This window comes from Cyprinodon tularosa, unplaced genomic scaffold (assembly GCF_016077235.1).
Source record: "Cyprinodon tularosa strain WSP-4 unplaced genomic scaffold, ASM1607723v1 ctg1089, whole genome shotgun sequence".
NCBI lineage: Eukaryota > Metazoa > Chordata > Actinopteri > Cyprinodontiformes > Cyprinodontidae > Cyprinodon > Cyprinodon tularosa.
The window spans coordinates 130832-152281 of record NW_024037881.1 but is presented as its reverse complement, the minus strand read 5'-3'; the positions used below and the strand labels follow the sequence as shown (position 1 = coordinate 152281).

The following is a 21450-nucleotide window of genomic DNA, read 5'->3' as shown; positions in this document are numbered from 1 at the left end:
GGATAAAGAGAGGGGGAGACATCTGCCAGGACTAGAACTTGTCCAAATTTATTTTTTTCCTCATTTTTCTGAATGAGATTATGTGTTGTCGTCTATTATGGGTCAGATTTTGAGAGCACATAGCCCCATTGAACAGCAGCTGAATAGCACAACTAACCACAGCCCCTTAAAAGATTGAGTGCAGCATTTAAGTCCAAGAAAAGCTGCAAACCTATTAAAAACCACAAAGAAACCATTGAAATACAGACACACTTTTATTTGCAAAACCACACTGTGAACCTAAGCTGCCAAAGTGCAGAATTCAGATGCAATGGACACATTGAATAAAATCTTAAAAATACCAAAAATCCACTGAAGTCCTTTGACCAAACCATTATGAATTACAAAACATATCATATTGTAAAAATAGAGTCAATTCACTTCCCTGTGGAAGTAAAGTAGGTCTGCTAATTTGATAAGGCAAAACTGGGAAAGCCATTTTTGACATTTCTCTTTGCCCTTTCCTTCAGACTGTAACACTAGATACAGGGTGTCTCAGTCTCTTTCAGTAGCATTTTACAAAGATCATTTCTGCTTTTTTAAATTTGCGCAAAAAATGGCTGAAAAAGGAACAAGGATCTGTTCAGCACAACAGATTTGATTAAAAGCCTAGAATCAGCTTCATAGACTGAAATGGTCAGTGTTAATTATAAAAAAAGAAAGATGATGCAGTATAAAAACACTCAGATCAGGATAAAAGCCTGAGGAACATTTTTCCACCAAAACTCTGTGACATTTGTATAAAAAATACGACTAGAGAACAGTGACCATCAGCAGGGACTATGACAGGCAGCAAGGACTCTTTGTTTTACCTCGCCATAGTCTATTTTTTTTCTTAGTATGGCTTCTTCAAATTTAAACTACAATGTTTTTTTTTTCTAAATACTTTAGAACCATGTATAAAACATGGTAATACTAAAAGGTATATTAAAAAAATGTCTTGATAGAAGCATTGTTCCACTTCCTCTTCTGTCCAGCTGTTTTCGTCCTTCTACACCGACGTCTCTGACTGAAGCTTCATGACAAACTTGTGACTTTTTGGGTCGATGAACTCTTCAGTCAAGCGCAGGAAGGGGAGGGGCATCACCTTGATGACCAGCGCAAAGTCGAGGCGTTTCAGGCAGAAGACCTGGCCTTGGCGCAGTGAGGCTGTCACCGGCTCCTCGCTCACTAGTGTCCACTGGCGCCCCCTGTTGTTATCCAGATACTGGAGGGTGGGACCAGGGCTGAGGTAGCGCTCCAGGAAGGCCTTTTAGGAAAAGAAAAGATGGATTCATTAACAGGATCCTAAAAATCTGAGCATAGCATGTCTATTGAAAGTATTCATACCCAGGGAACCTATTTTTTAACATTAAAAAGAGATTTATGTGTATTTTAATTCAATTCTACACTATGGACCAACACAAAGTAGCACATTATTATAAATTTCAAAGAAAACGATAAATAATTATAATAATAATAATAATATAATAATAATAAAGAATCTAAAACATGTATTTGTGTTTTAATTACAGCTGCGTGTCAGTTTTACACATTCATAGACCATTAAACTTCTTTTCTAAACAGCTGCGGCTCAGTCGGTCAGGCAGAATGGAGACACTGGCAAACATCTGCGTTAGTGCTGTTTAACAAATTATTTTTGTCCGAAATTTTGAAAATGATGATCCCCCTTTCTAATACAACACAATTGTGTATTTTTGTGTTGGTCGGTGACATGAAATCCCAATAAACTCCACTGACATTCATGGTTGCTATTTGAAAAAAAAAAGTGAATAAATGATTCTGTAAGAGACTGCTAACTTTTAACTCTTTAATATTGCAAAAATGATTTGTGATTTTTCCTTTTTTTAAAGAGGTTACAAACAACCTGGCAAACATTGATCATTTGTAGCACTCAGGTTTATTTCTATACATTATTCATCTGGGACTGCTCCCATTGAATGTGTTCGGGGAAAGAAATTACTCTCAGCAGAACATCCAGAACTAATTGGGCAAAGCGGCGACTCAAGGCCAGCCTGCTTAAGTTTGGTTTTAGCCAATCACAGTAAAAACTGAAATCGCAGCAGACGCTGTGACAAAAACACAACAACTGACGCTTTTACGTTCTTGCTGCTCCTTTTTCAAAGATAATATTGTAGATTTTAACAAACAGATTTGACAGCAGCAGCTAAGCCTATATCCTCCTGCGCTGCCATATTTATTTGCAGTATTACTTGCAATTTTGGTTCCGCCTTGAGCCCGAAGCAGAACCAAAATTGCAAGTAATACTGCAACTTGAATGACGCCATTGATTTAAGCTGGAGTGGTACAAAATGGATTCTTCTTCTCAGTTGCAGACAGTCTGCAGCATAGATCAAAAGAGGAAATCTTTAATCAATCCCACATCCACTAGCATATTAAATGAAGCCTTTTTGCAAGCAGACTGTTTCTAGAAACCTTTGTCAGTGAGCTCCAGAACAAGTCCTGTTGTGAAATTTCTTTTCTCCTAAATATTCTATGGTCAACTGTTAGTATCATTATAACAAAGTGGTAGCACAATAGATGCTGCCAAACATTTTGTGCAGAGATTGCCAACTCTCCAGAGAGTCAGCCGCTGCAGACCACTAAACTTCATGTAGCCTTTAGATTAGCTTAACCCTTCATAGGTACCTCAGTGAAATACTGAAAATCTAAATTTCAAGCCAATAGTGTTATTGGAATCCAGGACAAGACCTTTTTACCTTTGTAACATTCAAAAAATATGGATATTTTGATGGCAAAAATGTATGTCAATGTAATAACAAGAAATGCCAACTGGCCCAAATATATTAAGAAAAATAACAAATGTGCTTCTATGAGAAATTCATGAAAAACACTCTGAGGGTGAAAGAAACAATTTTTTTGGTACAACATAACCTTAGAGGCCTTAATGCTGATACGGGCCCTTACATTTTTTTTAGTTTATAAACCTAAATACCATTGTTAACTAGGCTTATTAACTTTACTTTTTAGCTTTTCAATTAACGTTTTACCTTTTTCTCTTGATTTTTCAACTTAATTTCCAATAGGTAATATATGATCAGGGCTCATTTAATTGGTAAAATGCCAGAATAAGATGTAAAGTCATGTAGCAGTATCTTAGCTGAATGGCTGGATATAGATCTTGTGTTTCTAGACCTCACTGAGGGACGGGGGGGGTGTGGGGGGGGGGGGGGGGGGGGGGGGGACTCCATTTGTACGCAAGGGATCAAAAACGCTAACTTGGTTTCTCCGACCCATTCAAATATCTATGTTTATATGCATCTCAAGGTGGGACAATATAGTGAATAAGGACATAGAGTATGATATAAAATAAAACTTCAGTCCTTCTTTTTCTGGTTTTATTTGTGCAGATCTTGTTTCTGTGCAGCTCTTAAGAAGCACGCCTCCTAACCTTGGGCGTCATGTTGTGTGTGATGCAGAACTGCAGATGGTTGATGATGCTCTCCATGGTGTGATATGACTGCTGCCTGGTGGCCCGCAGGTACTTCTGCATGGCCCGAGCCATGGGGGCGAAGATGGCCTGGGCGGCTTCCCTGGGATCCATCACCTCCCGTGGGTGTTTGGGAGAGGAAGACGGCAACTCTTCATCCTGGTGGCGTTTGATATGTGTGAAGGCTTCTTCTACTGCCACCACCAGTCTGAAAGTAAACATTGCAGGATCCACGTCATGTGGAGTTTTTTTCGGTTAGTTATGACTAATTAAGATGAATTTAGATACTACTTTAACTTTTTAGGTCTATAGGACTCATTGTCTATCAGTACAGTAAGACATCATGCATCTCTATAACTACCTGGCTCTGCGTTTGCGGACCCTCCTCTCAATCTCTGCCTCCTCGTAGTAGTATTCATTGTGGCTGTTGTCTCTTCTCCGAGCAGCGGCTGCTATCATGGCTCTAGACTGGCCTGTGGAGTTGTTGGTGTTCTCTTTTGGAGAAAAAGACTTTTAAATTAATCCGGCTAAGGAATGAGAGCCTCTAGGAGCATAAAGTAGAATCATGTATTATATTTACTGATTTAAAAATGACAAATTAATACAAAATTGGCTTAAAGTTATCCAGCGAGGACTTATTGTGTGTTGGAGGGGAAAGGTTACCTTCTTCCAGGTTGTAGACTTTAAATGAGGAGATCTTTTTGGTGAGGATGGACTTGGGAAGGTTAAGCAATGCAGAGTTATAGACCGGGAAGTCACTGTAGTACTGATCCAGAATCCACACTGCGGCCCTCTGGATGCTGCATAGCAGCAGAAAGAGGAAAACATGAACGTTTAGCAGCACAGCAGGAAAACAGAGTTCGTTTCAGAGTGTAGCATTGTGAGCTGCACACTAGTAACATGTCAGAGGAAATGGTAAACCACAGAGAGCAAGAAAAGGGCTTGGTAAGGCTGATAAGAGGTCACAGGGAAGTCCAGTTTTACTACAGGATACGAGGTACTTTAAAACACAAACATTTTTATTTCTTATATCTACACTTATAAGCTAAAATACTTTGTATGTAGGTAGTGCTTAGCTTGGACGGTTAAAACTCTTTTTTTTCTTCCCAGTACTGATGTAGGTGCACAGTTCAGAAAGAGGTTTCAGTTGCTCTGATGGTGAAATTTCATCATCTTCCTGCTGCAGCAATGTTGACTTAAAAGATCAATGCAAGGAAATCTGGTGCAGCGTCTTTCAAACTGCAAATACGAGGCAATAGTTTGGTTAATAAACACCTGCTTCACTGATGAAGCATGCAAATGAAGATGACGATGATGATGCATGCAGTGGTGGTTTTAGATGAAATCTGTGGGGGGCTGCTTTCTGCTTTTTTTGCATTAATGAAGCAGGAAGCAGCCCCTAACAGCAATTTCTAAATAATTGTGGAGGTAAATAGTGGAGATGAAACATTAAATTGGTCCAAGGGAATAATTAGATAATGATTTAGTATTACACTGCAAAAAATAATCGACAAAAAGTTAATATTTCTTCAAATAAGTTGATTTGCTCTTAATTTGAGCGGGGAAATAAGATGTTCTCCCAAAGGAATGAGTATGTCTGATTTTAAAATAAAATTATTAGATTTGATGCACTTGAAATAAGATAATGAAGATTAAATCATCTTATTTCCTCTGCAAATGGTCTTACCTCTTTAAATTAAGGGAAAATATACTTACTCTTATGTAATGCTTACAGTACAGGGGCCATAAAATGGGGGAGGACCCTTTTAGCCCCTGTTGGCTTTTGTTGGCTTCTTTCTAGAACCGCCCATGATTGCATGACTTACGTAAATGCTATGTACCAACAAGATGTCTTTTATTTCAATGTCAATCTGGTTTAAAATCTCTTTGTTTAAACGCCCCAAATCAGAACCCATGAAGTTTTGTTTTTTATTAATTTAAAAAATGTGATAAAGCAATATGTGAGTGGATAGCTTATATGCAAGCGTGCAAAAGGGATGTTTGTTCTGATGAATTGCCAAAGCGTTTGCATGTAAAGGTGTTACAAATGGCAAGAAGTTCTGCATTAATCTGCGTGTTAAGTAGAAGTTCATTGTTGCATATATAGTTTCCGAGTACAATCTGGTTTTGCAGACTAATTTCTGATCAAGGCGTAGACATGCTATTGGTGGCCTGAAGAGGAACTATCAAAAAGCTTTTCAGAATCCTTTAGACATAAATAATCTTCTTAGAGCTAGCTAGACATCTGTTTTAAAAATAAAGTTTGGCCTCTTTACTTCCCTCATTAGAATATATATTAAATAGAATTAATCAAAAAGATAATGGGACCGAGTCGACCTCAATCAGACTAAACTGTAAACTAATTTGGTTTCAGACGGAGATAGACCAACCTGTTATTCTAACCCTGGCTGCAGCAGGAAGGACATTTAGCATAAATATTGGCCAATTCTGAAGAGCAAGTCAGGATGACTGAATAAAGGATGTTACAATCTACATTGGTTAATATCACTGAGAATTAGATCAGCACATTTAAGGAAATCAGCCACATCTGGGTATCACATGGTTTGTTTTATTTGCACTAAATTGGCTTAACATCCATAAAAATGTTCAGTATGAAATAAATGCAGCCTTTTTCACATCCGACTGAAGCTATATTTCTCCTCTATCTCTGTATATCTATATTTTATTTAGGAAATATACTCCAGTTCTTTAGATTGACCAGTACAATACTCAAAAAATGTTTTTGTCACTTTGTTATATAAAACTATTCTTAGTAATACCCTCAGTTCCCAGAGAGGAATAACAAGTTAGAGCATCTCTTTTGGAGCTCAGCAGTTACCAGGTTGAACCTTTCTGTTTGTTCTTATTCTGGCAAGAATTTTATACTTAGAGAGCCCCGTTGATTATTTTTTTTTAGATCTCCTTTGTTAATTTAATTCATTTGGGTGCATTATTTTATTTTCCATTTACAGGGAGCAGCAAAAATAACATAAACAAACAGTTTATTAAATGCTGCTACAGGGGTTAGCCCTAATTCACAGTACTTTTGGTTTATTAACATCTTATTCTAAACCACCCTTTGGAATTAAAAATATTAAAATGTTTAGAATTGGCCGGTCCGATCTTTAACAATGTGGAAACTGCTGTCCTTCAGGTAAAGCCTCAATGGTGAACTTCCAGCGTAAGTCAGATTTTGTTCACTGTTAATGGTTTATGTTTAGGTGTGAATACTTTCCTGTCTGCAGGATGAATTTATTTTATTTACATATAAGTCAAGTGTATCTTTACCGATACTAACCTAAGATGCCCCACATTGTAGAAGCGGCTGACTCCATCAGTGGTCCTGACAACTTTCAGACAGAAAGCGGGTCGAAGGTGTCGAACCTCCAGCAGAACCAGAGCCAGGTACTGAATGAAGAGCAGCGCGTCCACCAATGATGCAGCGTATCCCACAATCCCCCTGTAGTCCGTCTCTCGAGGCTCCAGGACTCTGACGCCATAGAAGAGCCAATAAGACGCGACGAAGAGGAAGACCAGCGCCAGCAGCAGGCAGCGGAAGACAAAGAAGCGTGGTAGAGTGGCTCTGGGCGGGCGGAGAAACAACGCCCACGTGGAGATGAGGAGGATCAGGAGTTTGAAGGCCAGAGAAATGTAAAGACCCTCACACGGCGTTCCACAGGGGTCCAATGTTTCCCGCCACAGGAGCTGCGGGAGGGCAAGGAAGGCCAAAGGAGTGATAACAGAGATGAGGCCCAAAATGCCTCCTAGAACAGGGCTGATGTAGCGGCGACAGTCTAAAGGTAGAGAGTCCTCCAAGTCTTTAGAGGTCCGAGTCAGATCCTCATTGGAGACGCTGTCCACAGAAGTACCAGTGACCACAGTGGTAGTTTCCCCCCAGTTATCATCCTGTGGAAACAGCAGAGGAGGTGAAGGTGAGGATATTTCCACCTAGAACAACACAGGCAGCACCAAAAAATACATAGATCTGACCCTGTCGTCCACTATAGTCGACTCAGGATCCAGCAGCGGCTCCCCCGGAGCCTGGATCATCACAGATTTATCTCCACGGACCGATCCATCCCGGTTCTTTAAGCGATGACGCTCCCTTCTTTCTCTGAAATACAATCGAACAAGTGGAAAAGCCAGGAGTGGTTAATTATTCCCCAATAAAGGTTTCAGCTTAAAACAAGTATTTTCAAAGTAATCATTAATTGTTACTGCAGGGCCATACAGTAATATGACCCTGGCTTAGTTTAAGGTTATCAGGGAAATACAGTCTTGATCCGAATAAAGACCAGTTATGATGTTGTCCTACAAATATTCTGGATCATCCCTGCAAATAATTCTTTAGTGCTCATAAAAATATGAGGTCGATATGATAACCATGTGCCATGGCCAGTGAATACATAGCTTTTCTACCTTATTTGCATATTATTTTACTTTACAAAAATATATAATATATTTGGGAATCTGATTCTTGAAAACCAGTCCTCTCTGAAAATACAGTTGAAGAATACAGCTGTAAGTGACTGTAAGTCTTTTTACACCAGTGCCTCTGGTGGCAAAATAAAGTATTACAAAAACAAACAAAATTGTATTTTTTTTTACTTTTATTTCTTTTTTTTTTTTCTTTTTTTTTACTTGCCTTTCAGGGCAGAAAATAGGCCTAATACAAGAAAAAAAAAAAGAAAAAAAAAACCTTCCAACTTTGTTTTCCAGATTATTTTTCCCTCCTGCCTTTCAGGCCTACCGTAGAAGACGTTACGTCTAATCAGAAATATAATATAGATTACCTCGCCTACCCAGAATCAGCTGGTTACATTTACACTAATCCATTACTAATCCAAACTTACTTAAAGTAAGAAATTAACTTTCACTTCTTCTAAGAGGAACTTTGTTTTCTATAGAATAAACAAAACTAGAAAAGGGCTGTTATAAAAATCAAAAATAATTAAAAGAAATTAAAATGTAACATTAAAACGATTCAAAAACCTGAATTGATCAAAATCAAAAATGCCTGATAAAAGTTTGTATTAAACAAACGCTAAAAGAGGTTATAGTGACCTTTTATTGTAAATTATTGTAGAATAAACTTTAATGAGTGACAACGTTAAAGCCTTAATATAAGGTATTATAAAAACAACATGATAGACTCAAGAGCTGCCTGAGTAAAAAGTCTATAGAGTAATTTTAATCTAAAAAAAAACAGAAAGGACTTTTCATTTATCAGCAGGTTGTGTTGCTGTAAGACAGGAAGTTCTATAAACTAGAGTCACCTCAACTTTTGTCGGGTCAAAGACCTAACATATCATTCTATGATTTGCCTCCAAAGGTTTGCTGTGATGCCTGGATTTAGATAAAACCTAAATCTAAACCTACATTTTATCTCATCAATAATCTAAACACACAAATATTGAAAATGAGAATTTTTTTCCTTCTATTTAACCTTTTCTTCTTTACTTTTACATCAAATGCGTTATTCTCAGCTGTTCTATTTGGAAATTATTATTTAACTCTGGGATTTTCTTCTCCAATGTCTTCCATGAAGAACAAAAACTGAAGTCATGGTAGTTTGATCCCATTTTAAACATTGAGGATTTTGTGCTGCAGAGGTGCGGATCAACTACATTTTATTTGGTGACATCTAGTGGAAATTATATAGAATGCAAACATCCAGATGAACCCATCACTGTATCTTCTACTTCCAATGCTGTAAAGTGGTGGTATTTGGTAAATACTAAGGGAACCCAGTCATTTGATACAGGTGTGCTAAACAAGAGACTCATAAAATATATACGGGGTCCAGAAGGTCTGAAAACCACTGCTGTAGAGAAAAATCTATTTTCTAAACCTTTTGTTTAAGGCAAGGCATCTTTATTTATATACAAACAAAAATAACAGGTTACAGTTTATCACTCAGGATGTCCAACTGTACCCATTCAGCTGACACCTAAAGTAAATCTAGAACAGCCCAAATTACCCTAAAAGCATCCAGTAGTTCTGCATGGTGGTTAAAGGATTCTACCAGCTTTGTTCATCCTTTCTTTTATTTTTAATATTTATTCACAAAAATATTTGTTAAAGTTGAGTCAGGTTGGATGAGGTGTCTTTGTAAACATTCATCTTTTAAGGTATTGTGGAGGGTTTTTGCGAATCTTTAACAAGACCCGCCCACTCCACTTGTGCGAGAGCACGCACAAGCCCATTTCTCCCCGTGCACGCTGTGTTTAACAGTTGCTGTTCTCATAGCTCATACAAGCTTACTGTGACTGAATGTCCGCCCTAACCCCTAAATCCCTCAGTCCCTCCACTATATAGAGCGGGGACTATATAGTGGTCTTTATAGTGAACTCAGGTAACTGACTATTCGGACAGATGATCACTGCTTCTTGCTCTGTTGGTCACGTAACTCCTCTCCCACCGCACGTGCCTGCGCCATCTTTGTTATTAGTCGCCATTGTCAGGTAGCGACAGCCTGTGGCGACAGTGGGCGACTGTGACAGTAAATCCCATCATGCTTAATGAGGAGAGCTCTCCTTTGGATATATTTGCCTCTTCTAAGGCTTCTCTTTTCTTCTCATACACCTCATAGACACTTTTCTCTTACGACCCTCTGCCACTTTCAAAGAACCACGGTGAGAAAGGTGAGCTTCAGTGACTGAAACCGCAGCTCACCACAGATATGAGCCTGAAAGCGCGCATGTGCAAAAAAAGATAGCTAACGGGACGAGCATGTAGGACGGCCTTACGTAAACATATCACCAGAATGACTGACAATTAGGAGGTACACTTATGATGATCCACCCGCAAAGAAAGATCGTCCTCTTTACCTTTAAGTATTGTTACATAATGTTATTTGACTTTAAGTCTCTATTATGGCCAGGTTATTCTAAGGTTATTCTTCTCTAATCTAATTTTTCATTCTAGCTCTGGCTGTCTATGTAGAGTCGAGAACCTGCTAGAAGTTAAAACTTAATATCTCTCAAGTTTTCTCACAGCATTGTCCTTTATTTAGCTGCATCCACCCTAACTAGTTTAACTGTCCTTTCTAAACAAAAGCAGCCTGACTGCAGGATGCTGCCACCTCCATGTAGCATGGTACAAGTCTGGTCAAGGATATATCCAATATTGATCAGTCAAAAAGTTATATTTTGGTCCAATCTGAGCATTAAATCTTCTTTAACATCTCTGCTTCACAGGTTGTGGCGTATTACTGCTGCTAATGCATCTCACTCTAACGTAACAACAACAAAAATCCTCCCTTACCTGTTTTTGCGGGAGGTACGCGAGTGCGACGACTTGTAGGAATAGCCCGAATACGTTGACTCGTTGTCCATGTCGGAGGCCAGCGGTGGGGGGAGTTTCCGTGCCACTCCTGTCCCCGAGCCGCCGCCCTTCTCCCAGACCACACCCAATTGGCTCTTACGGTTGCTGATGGACTCTGAGGAAAGAACCAACGGGAGACGCAGCAACTCCACTTTACTCCTGAGGGAATCTATCTTGGAGGCCTGCGGGAAAATGAGCAGCGATGAGAGAGGAAGAGAAGATGTAGAAGCTGTATAGAGCACACTGTGTGAACCAGGAGACAGAGGAGAGATTAGGGAGACAGGAAAAAGTGCAAAGGAAGAGGAGAATTTGTCATGTGAGACAAGTAAAACTGTCTTGAAAGGGGCACATACCAAGCAGGAGCAGAAAGAAGAGAGACAGCATTGTGAAAATGTTGGCACCGTGCGCTCTGTTGAAAGGCTGTGTGCCGTCTGAAGCACAGGACATAGCTGAGCCCATTCGTCTCCTTTATGGGAGACTTTTTCATGAGAAACCATAAGGCCATTGGCCCCGAGTGTGTTCTCAGCTTGATCTCACCTTCTATTCTGGCCCCAGCATCTCAAACAAGCTGCTATTACATTACATTTCCATAGATGGAAGACCAAAAAAAAACCAACATTTGATATATTTTCTAACATTTTTCAGTGTAAAGTTGATGCCAAACACAAGCGTCACATTCCAAAGGGTCCCCTGTGGTTTCTCAGGGCAACACAGCTCAGCTACAATGGGGATGAATGGGAGTCTAGGGGTGAGAAAAGACAAAGGAGGGAGGAGGTGCTGGGGTGTTGTCATGGAGACCAGAACAACAACTCAGCGCTCCTTCTCCTCCTCGATCCCTCGGCTACACACCCCAGAAAACAAAAACAGGCAATCCTTTCACCAGAGCTATGAATCTCACTTCAGTTTAAAGATGTTTTCTACTTTATCTGGAATCTGTTTTCTGTTCTCAGTCTTCATCAGGACAGGACCGTCCTTGTCTTCTCAGTACTTCACCGTCCAGCCTTTTAATGTAATAACCACTGTCCTCGTGCTGTCTCATTTGGAGCTCTAACCTGCTGTCTCTGCTTTCAAAATCAGACACTTCAATTAACTCTGAGGGATTTCATGTGGTTTCCACGTGGAGTTGATTATCTCTAACAGAGGGATGTGCTGCACAGCAAAGAGGCGCAAACGCTCAGCAGATATGCATTAAGCAGAAAGATTGGTGTCTAAAGTGCTACATTAATATCAGTGTGGTATATGCTTCCTGTGTCTGTCCTAAATAAAAATATCAGAGGTTGTCCTCAGAATCAAATTAAAAAGATATATTTTAATAAAATGTGGAATATTTTTCCCCCTTTGAAACCTATTTAGGCAGAAAAATAACAAATTCCTGTCAACACATTGCTAGAAGATAATTCCTTTATCTGAGCAACAATTTTCATTTTAAATCAAACTTACACCATTTCACAAGAAACAATCATCTTAAAACTGACAAATAAGCTAAACTATTCATCACCTTCATGTAGAAGGCTTTTAATCAGAGGTGTCCAAAGTATTAATGTTTAATACTCAAGTAGAAGTATAAATCCTACTGTTTAAAAACACTTTTTAAAGTATCAACTTAAGCTTTTTACTCCAGTTAAAGTACCATTTTTAAAACTACTTAAAGTACAAAAGCAAAAGTAAGACAAGAAAAACTGATCAGGACAGATGCTTTGCTGCAAATCCCTATTGAAGAATGATTTCTACAATTCAGGGTGATAACTTCATTATACTTAACATTCTTAGTTTTATAACTGATGGTAACAGTATCCAATTTAACTTAGCATCATCATTTATTTTGGCATTGTCGAACAACATGTTGGTGCAAAACCGAGTCCAACTACAAAGAACTTAATTGTCTGGATGAAACAAGTTATTTTGATGGTTTTTATCTTTTTTTGAATACCAATAGGGGCTGTTAAGTGCGCAGTGGGTAGCACTGCCGCCTTGCAGTTCCGTGTTCCGGGGTCTTTCTGCATGGAGTTTGCATGTTCAGTCATGTTTTTTTTTTGGGACTGTGTGCCGGGATCCACAGTCCCCCCCCAAAAAAAGACTATTGGGTTAATTGGCTCCTCTAAATTCTCCTTAGGTGTGAGTTTGTCCTGTTTGTGTCTGTGTTGCCCTGCGATGGACTGGCGACCTGTCCAGGGTGGACCCTGCCTCTCGCCTGTAGACAGCTGGAGATAGACACCAGCACCCCTTGTGACCCCAGCAGTGATAAGCGTGACAGAAAATGGATGCATGGAAATACCGACAGGCCATAATGAAATGAGCTTAGATGAAACAAAACTAACGGGTCTGTTTCTAAAATGTAAGACGTAGAAAGTAGAGATAATTCCAAAATAATGTAAGAAGTAGAAGCAACACGTTGTCTAAACAATAATCACTCCAGTAAAGTATAGATAGCCAAAGTGTCCACTTAGGTAAGGTAATTACAATATTTGGTAAGTTTTTGTTCTTTGTTACTTTACACCGCTGCTCTTAATAAATGGTTCTAATCCTCAAACTTATATAAAATTATGTTCTTAAGAACTACAAAGGGCAAAGTTTATTAGAATAACAAACTTAACGAGTTCCTCTTATACAGAGAGGGACAGAAAACGAATGAAACAGAAGCAAAGTACTAGCTATTGATAGAAGTCCACTTTAAACTGTGGTCTGTTAAAAGTCGATCCTAAGTGCTTATATTAAAGGCAAATGGATTCCTGCACTTATGTTCCAACCAAGAAGCTTTTGTAAGATACAGAGCAAAAACGATCTAGAAATAAGTAACATTTTTTTTAATCAAATGTATTTACCCTTAAGCTGAGTAGGTAATTATGATGATTTTCCAATGGAATGAGTATTTTTACTTTTAAAATAAGGTCATTAGATAATGAAATAGTTTTTTTTTTCTTATTTTAAATGTAAATTGTCTTTTTGCATTGGCAAAGATTCTCACTTACCTCCTCATTTTAAGACAAAAAGGCCCTTATTTTAAGAAAAAAATACTTTTTGATTTTTTTCCAGCGTACATGTTAGAAGTACCAGGCTAATTTTCCAAAGTAGGAACCATCAGTACAACTGCAAACATGTCCAAAACAACAATAGTTGATGGTTTAGACCATCTAGTGACAATGAACCAAACACCAAAACAGAAGGTAAGGTTAGTTATTCATGACCTTTACCGCCTGATTATTGACCTTAGCAGCCCTGTGATGTGGGTTAGCTCTTTTATTGCAATAAAATTAGAGATTTAAGGTTTTATGGAAAAATATTAGAAGATCTAATGATAGAGACCCATTGACCTGCATTCTTATTAGGAACATGGGGATTATTTTTAGAACTTTGCAGCTATCTGCCAAACACTATCAAAAAAAGAATTAAAGCCTTTTTTTTAAAGATTTTAAATGTAGTCATGGAAAAAAAGGCAGCAACTTTTAACAAGTCAAAACACTTTTAAGAAGTGTTTATGGCTTGGTACCAGAAAAAAAGAGCTATTTGACATGTCAAATATCTGCGAACATAAAAGAATGTTCTGCAGAAATGAAACAGCGCAGCTGAGAGAGCAAATATCTGAGTAGAGAAGAGAATAAAAAGGAGACCAGATGTGTCCATCTTTCTCTTTAGTCAGGAGAAGGTAAATCCTATTGATTGAACCAACAAGCTTTCTCCTCATAATCCAATCAATGCATTGATTTCCTTTAAAAACCAGGGTTAGCTCAATGTGGGGCATGATCCTCACATGTAGTCAGAAAGTGTCATAGAAATAACTGTTAACTGTTTTATTTCTTTTCAGTCTGGAATTAATAAAGTGGTTTGGAATGGAACTGAATTACAGATAAATGTTCATGATTCTTATTGACGGAAACTAAAGTTTCAGATCCTCCTTCAGTCAGTGAATGCATCATGCATAAGTGCTAGGTTGAAGGGAAATGGAAAGAGGAGAAGAGTTTATTATTTTATAAAGGAAATTTGATCCAAGCAGTGCTCCGTGGAGGCATTAGAAAACGAATCATAGAAGAAATATGTTTAAAAGAAACTAAACTGTTTTCTGTGCAGCCATGTTGCTGCTATAACATTGTTTAATTCAATTTAATTCAATTAAGTTGAATTATATAGCGCCAATTCACAACGCATGTCATCTCAAAGCACTTTACAGTTCACCAGATCATACATTCAGATTGATTACAAGTTTTGATCTAAGGAAAAGCAGTTGATTGCATCGTCTTATTGACTCAAAGGCAATCCCTCACACTAAGCATGCTTGTAGCGACAGTGGAGAGGAAAAACTCCCTTTTAACAGGAAAAAAACCTCCATTAGAACCAGGCTCAGTGTTTAGAAGAGTCTAGTTCTGCTGTTCAAGCATCCAGACAAAATTATGATGAAATGTTTACAAATTTTAGGAGATTTCAGTGCTAAAGTTCTCCAAAGAGCTCACATTGGAAGGTCCTGGTAGCAATAATAAATATATTAATTAATAATGACACATTCATTATCAGGCTACAAACATTTAATTATGAAGAATGACTGTTAAATGTTCAGTTTATCCACAAAGTACAAAAACTGTTTTACTTTTATTCTTAGATAAAAGATTGATTAAAATAATAGAAATTATGTTAGAAAGCCAAAGTTAATAAAAAAACAAAATAATCTAAAATCAGCCAAAGTTATCTCTGGAATCTGCATCTCTAGTTACAACTCTTGTCATTAATACCTTATATAATAACTAATTAGTTACTTACTTAGGTCAAAAAATGTGAAAGCCTAATTATCATTTCAAGGAAGTAAAATGTTGGAAATAACTGTTTTTTGCATTAGATGTTGGTGCTGCTTTAATAGCAGAATTGGTGGTTCTTTTTTAAAGCCTTTCACACAGAGTTTAAATAATAAACTAAATAAATACAATAAATAGCAACTTTGATTACTTGTCAACACAGTCCAGAGCCAGATGTGGCCTGAGGTGCAAGGGGGGGACCGAAAGGTCAGAAGTTTTATGACGTTGTTTCTGGATAAAAGGGGGTTGGGGGGGAAAGGGTCTCCTTCTACGACAAAGAAGAGGGTTTGATTTATATTGTAAAATAACAAAAAGAGCTATTTTAACAGACGGCCATGGTGAGCTGTTTTACCGCTGATCATTTAAACTACGAAACTGAATCACAAAAAAAGATGTTATAAAAATATGCTCACATGACTCATGAGAAATTATTTTTTTTTTTTATCTAATCTCCTTGCGTTTGGTTGTTAGAAGCTTGTTTGCTCTGCTGTTGTCTTTGCCAATAAACCTCATGGGAAGAAATTTCAATCTTAGTGAGACTTCCCTGGTAAAGTAGATTTTAAAGAAATAAAAAATGATGCTTAGCTACAAAAAGTTTCAGTGTTTTTAAAGGGATCTTTTTAAAGATTTTTAGATTTAAGATTTTTAAAGGGACCAGATAAATGAAAGATGTATAACCTGTGAATTAGGCTTTAGTTTTCTCCATTGCTTTTATGCATTTACAGGTAATAGGGAGTGGGCCTAACGTTCTTATTGGAAAGAAAACAGACTCTTTATCCAATCTATCAGGGCAGCAGTGTATTTCATCCCACCCCCCAGGATATACATGATTTCCTATATATTGATTTTTCAGAGGGAGCAGAAGGAGGGGCCCGCTGGGCCGCCAATCATGTATCACCTCTGACACTTGACACCATTGCATAAATAAATACACATTTATATACGCAGAAATAAATCCATCTGTGGGTCCCCTCTGGTCCCCAGGAGCCATGGTTCTTCAGCACCTGAGCTGAACTTTAAACAACAGACACTCTTTGGAATATGATCCAGCTGAGGCTGTATCTCCTGCTACAACTCAAAAAGGACCAACTTCAACAGGAGCAGGAAGTCATCTTCTACAGTAGCATTGTTCTGATCACTCCATGTTTGTCAGTCACTGTGTGGTTTGACTTGGTGAAAAGGCAGTGAGAACAAGAAGAAATCAGGTCTGCAAAGAAGATCATCAGTAGGTGACCTTCCCTCCATCCTGTAAAGCTCTAGAGTCAGGAGGATGGCTGTTAACATCTCTGAAGACCACACTAGGCTTGTCCCGATCCGATACGTGGATCGGATCGGGACGCCGATATTGGCAAAAAAATGCGTATCGGCAAAGCATGTAAAATGCCGATCCAGACTGCCGATCCAGTTTTAAAAAAAAATCCGGTGCGTATTTTCCAGTTTCGCCGATTGAAACGATCCATTCCACTATTTTGCACCAGTGTTCCCCTGTTTTGCATTTTTATTAAAACTTACAGTAATACTTGCACCTTTAACTGTTTACGGTTTTACTGTCCACTGTGCAATTTCAGATTGCTATTCATAATTTCGTCCAGTTTGTGTTTATCTCTTAATAAACAGGTAAGTTTGTTGTTACCAAGCATTGTGTTTTATTCAATCTCACCTAATTCAGCTGGCTAGATGTTATCAAGAGTACTAAAACCCTTTTCAACATGAGTCTTACAACTAAAGCTAAATACTTTAACTTAAACTTAAATACATGCTCGGATAGGCTGGTATCGGCCAGTATCGGTATCGGATCGGAAGTCCAAAAACAATATCGGTATCGGATCGGAAGTGCAAAAACCTGGATCGGGACATCTCTAGACCACACACATGCTGGACACTAAAGGGTTGGTTATCCTCCCGCAGAAGTGTGTCGCAGTGAGCTTCTGGAGATATTTTTGATTTATGCCAATTATTGAAGCATCGTCTGCGCTATGTTATCCCAAACCGCAATGCAAGAGGGACAATCACGAATTAACTGGGATCCAGGTGGAGAAAGGGTCCCAGTGTTCTCGTGCACCTCGCTCTTCTAGCTGGTCCATCTTCATGAGTCGTTTTCCACAATGATGGTCATACAAACCAAACAAGCCGGTAAGCATAGGCGGATCTACTGGGGTGGCATAGGGTGGCAACTGCCACCCTAAATGACAGCCTTGCCACCCCAGCTGCCACCCCAGTTGGCGGTAGGGGTGGCGAGGCTTATAAATTATGGATCATTTGAGAATTACGACCGCTAATTTCCAATGTCGGACTGCAGTGAATGCAGCACGAGATGACACGAGAGCGACTGAGACTGATTGTTTTGAAAACCGAATGGGGCAAAGCGAGGGAGCACGGGGTGATGGGGAGAGGAGAAACGGGATGAAACAGGTAAAAACTGATTAACTATCTATAGAGAAATGAAATCATAATGAAAGCACAATGTTGCTAGCATAGCTGCAATGCTGACTTTGAGATGATAAAAATCAGGTTGGAGAACGTTATTTCTCTAACTATGATGTTAGTTAGGCCTGACGTCTCAGGCTCATAAAGACGTATTTGCGGTCAACTATGACAGAAAAGAGACTATCAAGTTTGGTTGTACTCAAATCAAAACGCACAAAGGCATTGGATCTAAATACATTTGTGAAGCGTTTTGCTGAGCAACATGGAAATCACTGCATTCAGCTGTTATAGTCATGTTAACTTTATGTTATGCTCTCTGGTGAGCCTTTACAGAGCTGCTACATTTTGCTTTGGCACCTGAGAAAATCTGATATTTCCTTTAATAAAACCAAAAGTGTTAAAAGTTAAAAATGTGATACTGGTGTGAATCCTGCTTAATATGAAGCAGTGTTGTTGTTTCTTTTTTTGTATATATAATATGAAACTATCCAGAAATGACCCGTATGAACCTACTCACAAGCAAAATGTATTTTTATGTTGCTTCTTTTCAGATTTGTGGAGATTTTGATGTAATATACAGAACCCGCCTTTTTGTTGATTTGTTGATACAGCAGTATGGAGGACCAACTCTGCCATATTTAAAAATAAATACAGAAATAAATAAATGCTCAATAAATAAATAAGCATACAATTGATTGCCACCAAAAATACAAACAACAAATAAATGTAAGTAGAAATTAAATTATACAGCTAGTCATAAAGGTATATAACTCTTTTAATTGGCTTATTTATTTCTTTGCCTTTTTAATATTTACCTTATTTATTTTTTTGTCATTTATTATCTTCAACTTGATTTTTTAATTACTTATATTTTTAAGTATTTATTTATGTGCATGTTATCATATTTTTGTCTGTTTTATTCTTCCTTTGTATTTTTTTACCCTAGTTATTTCTTCGCCGCTATTTCTTTCTGCATGCCCTTTTAACATTTCTGCCTGCCATTATAATATAATTTCTACTTACATTTATTTGTTGATTGTATTTTTGGTGGCAATTAATTGTATGCTTATTTATTTATTGAGCATTTATTTATTTCTGTATTTATTTTTAAATATGGCAGAGTTGGTCCTCCATATACAGCTCTATCAACAGCATATTTACATGCATGAAATGTCCCTTTCATGTTGCCTTAACTGCTGTATGTCAAGTTACTGAGGAACAAATGGGGTAAATGTGTGTTCAGAGTAAACAATACATAGATGTCCAGTACCTTGTTCAGGTGCCTTGACCCATTTATTTCTACTGTGTAGTGATGCTCACTTTAGTACAGCTCAGTCCATAGATCTCTGATAGGTAACTTTTTCTTTCTATAGTTTCTTCTTGTGCAAATGCTGCAAAGCTGCTTCTCTGACAGTCAATCTCACACATCTGAGACTCAGCACCTGTGTCTTACCTTAATACCTTTCCTGTCATAATGCCCCTCTAGAAGTAGTGTCATCATTCTTCTATCTCCTATTAAGTGAGATCTCATTGTACGATGTATTATTAATATGAACTGCTTCACATGAAACACTAGTACTGTACATACTATTCTCACCAAACTGTGATAATTGTGATTAAATTCAGTGTAAACAAATGCCATATGTTGCCACCCCTAAAAAATTCCTGCCCCCCTCTTGCCACCCCATAAATATTTTTCTAGATCCGCCCCTGCCGGTAAGGTACCAAACAGGAAATATGCATAGTGTAAAGCGGATGTAGATTTAACCAATCAGAGGCCTCCTGTCTGTGGTTACCTACAATTTTGGAGAGGTGCAGCAGAGTGTCTGTGGAAGGGATGGAGGCATATCTGCTTTAACTGCGACACACACGCAGACAACCTGGTTTCTGAGCATAAATCAGCCTTAATGGTTTAGATTTTACCTTCAGATCAACAGGCAAAGAGCTACTTGCTTAAAAAAAACAAAAAAAAAAACAAAGAAAAAAACTCTGAAGAACCCAAGGAAGATCTAAGAGCCATAGCAGTCAGCCAGTTTTCTTTGAAACAAATAAACTCATTAACACCATCACAACCTGTCATTAGATATATATGAAAAAGATGCAGCCTACATACACATATATGTATGATTAGCTTTTGTTTTACTTTATTCTCTTAAATATATATAACCATTCCTTACTTGTGCAAAAAAAATGTTCCAATCTGATTTGTTTCTAAGGGCTGGAGGATTGCCCCCCCACCAGCCCCCCATAGGGACGGCACTGGCAGAGGAGCAGGTTTAAACAAAGCAAACACACCCAGCATGCAGAGGAGCGGCTCGGTGCAGCCAAACGCTAACTGCTCATATAACCCAAAGTTAAAGTCACTGATGAGACCAATGAGTCCAGATTTCACAGATGCGCGTTTAAAGCTGCGGTGCGTAAAGACGCACAGGCTGCGCAGGAGTCAGGGGGAGGAAAAAGCGCACAGAGTTCAAGCAGGAAACAGAGATTATTGCCAGCCCATTTGCTCAACTGGTACAGAAAATGAAATTAAACAAATGTTGAAATGAGTCACATTTATACACTGGTAAGATGTATTTATATTAATTATAAGGGTATATAGAATGACTGTGTGACTGCAGCCAAACAGAGTTAAAGTCGTGCCTTTAAATCCTGCATGGTTCTTACCTTACTGCCCAAAAGAGGAGAAAAAAACGCCTCCAGCACAAAGAGTCAGTCAGCAGAAGAGTCCCTGACTAAAAGTCCCTTCTCTGTTTCCTCTTTCCTCTGATCTCTAATTAGGGCAGAAAATTAAAGATCTCCATCAAAGCTCTAGGCGCTGAAAGTTTAGATTTTAAAGCAAAATTCCCCAAATCGCCTCAACAGGCTGCAGCTGAAACCCTCATCCTGGCTCCGCGCATCTGTTGTGTCCCGGAGTCCCGCTGAGATGGGATGGGAAGGAGATCCATGGCTGAGGAGGAGGAGGAGGTGAAGGAGGAGTCAAGATAGACAGCTTACAGGCAGCTTCCGGCGAGGGCCTTTCAAATTAAAAGCCGTTTTCCTTTTGTGTTTCTTATTTTCTAAATTTCATTCACATTCCTGGGTATATCCGTTCTAAAACATCCATTTTTTTAAATAAAGTAAAACTATTGCTGTATGATGTTAACTATTTGATCTAATGCAACAACAAAAATAAAACAAAATGAGTAGGACATCGTTTAAAAGGAAACAAAAATTGAAGATGAATGAAATTAAAATCTTGACTTATTACAAGAGTTTTATTGATGTGATGCACTGAAAGCTGTTTTCTCAAAGCTTTACAGGCCTATTAGAGAACATTAGTGAACAAACAGCATAATGATCAATGCTCACAATTGAAGCTGGTTGTATGAAGCAGGGTAATAATCGGTTTATTACGCCTATCCTAGCTTTGAACCTTTAACAGAC

At 38.3% G+C, this 21450-nt stretch overlaps 1 protein-coding gene across 2 annotated transcripts; it reads right to left on the bottom strand.

The window, feature by feature from the left end:
* Positions 1-235: 235 nt before the first annotated feature.
* On the bottom strand, positions 236-20981 carry LOC119788376 (vang-like protein 2). 2 transcript variants are annotated; one of them, XM_038292696.1, is made up of 8 exons: positions 20692-20981; positions 10757-10998; positions 7481-7604; positions 6789-7396; positions 4154-4290; positions 3852-3984; positions 3452-3698; positions 236-1288 (listed from the first exon to the last, which is right to left on the bottom strand). In XM_038292696.1, exons 2-8 carry the CDS (start codon positions 10825-10827, stop codon positions 1031-1033), a joined length of 1578 nt encoding a protein of 525 aa, XP_038148624.1. In that variant the 5' UTR covers positions 10828-10998; positions 20692-20981; the 3' UTR covers positions 236-1030. The 2 variants fall into 2 exon arrangements, with proteins under 2 accessions (XP_038148624.1, XP_038148616.1); XM_038292688.1 differs by lacking the exon at positions 20692-20981 and adding an exon at positions 11170-11328.
* Positions 20982-21450: the final 469 nt, after the last annotated feature.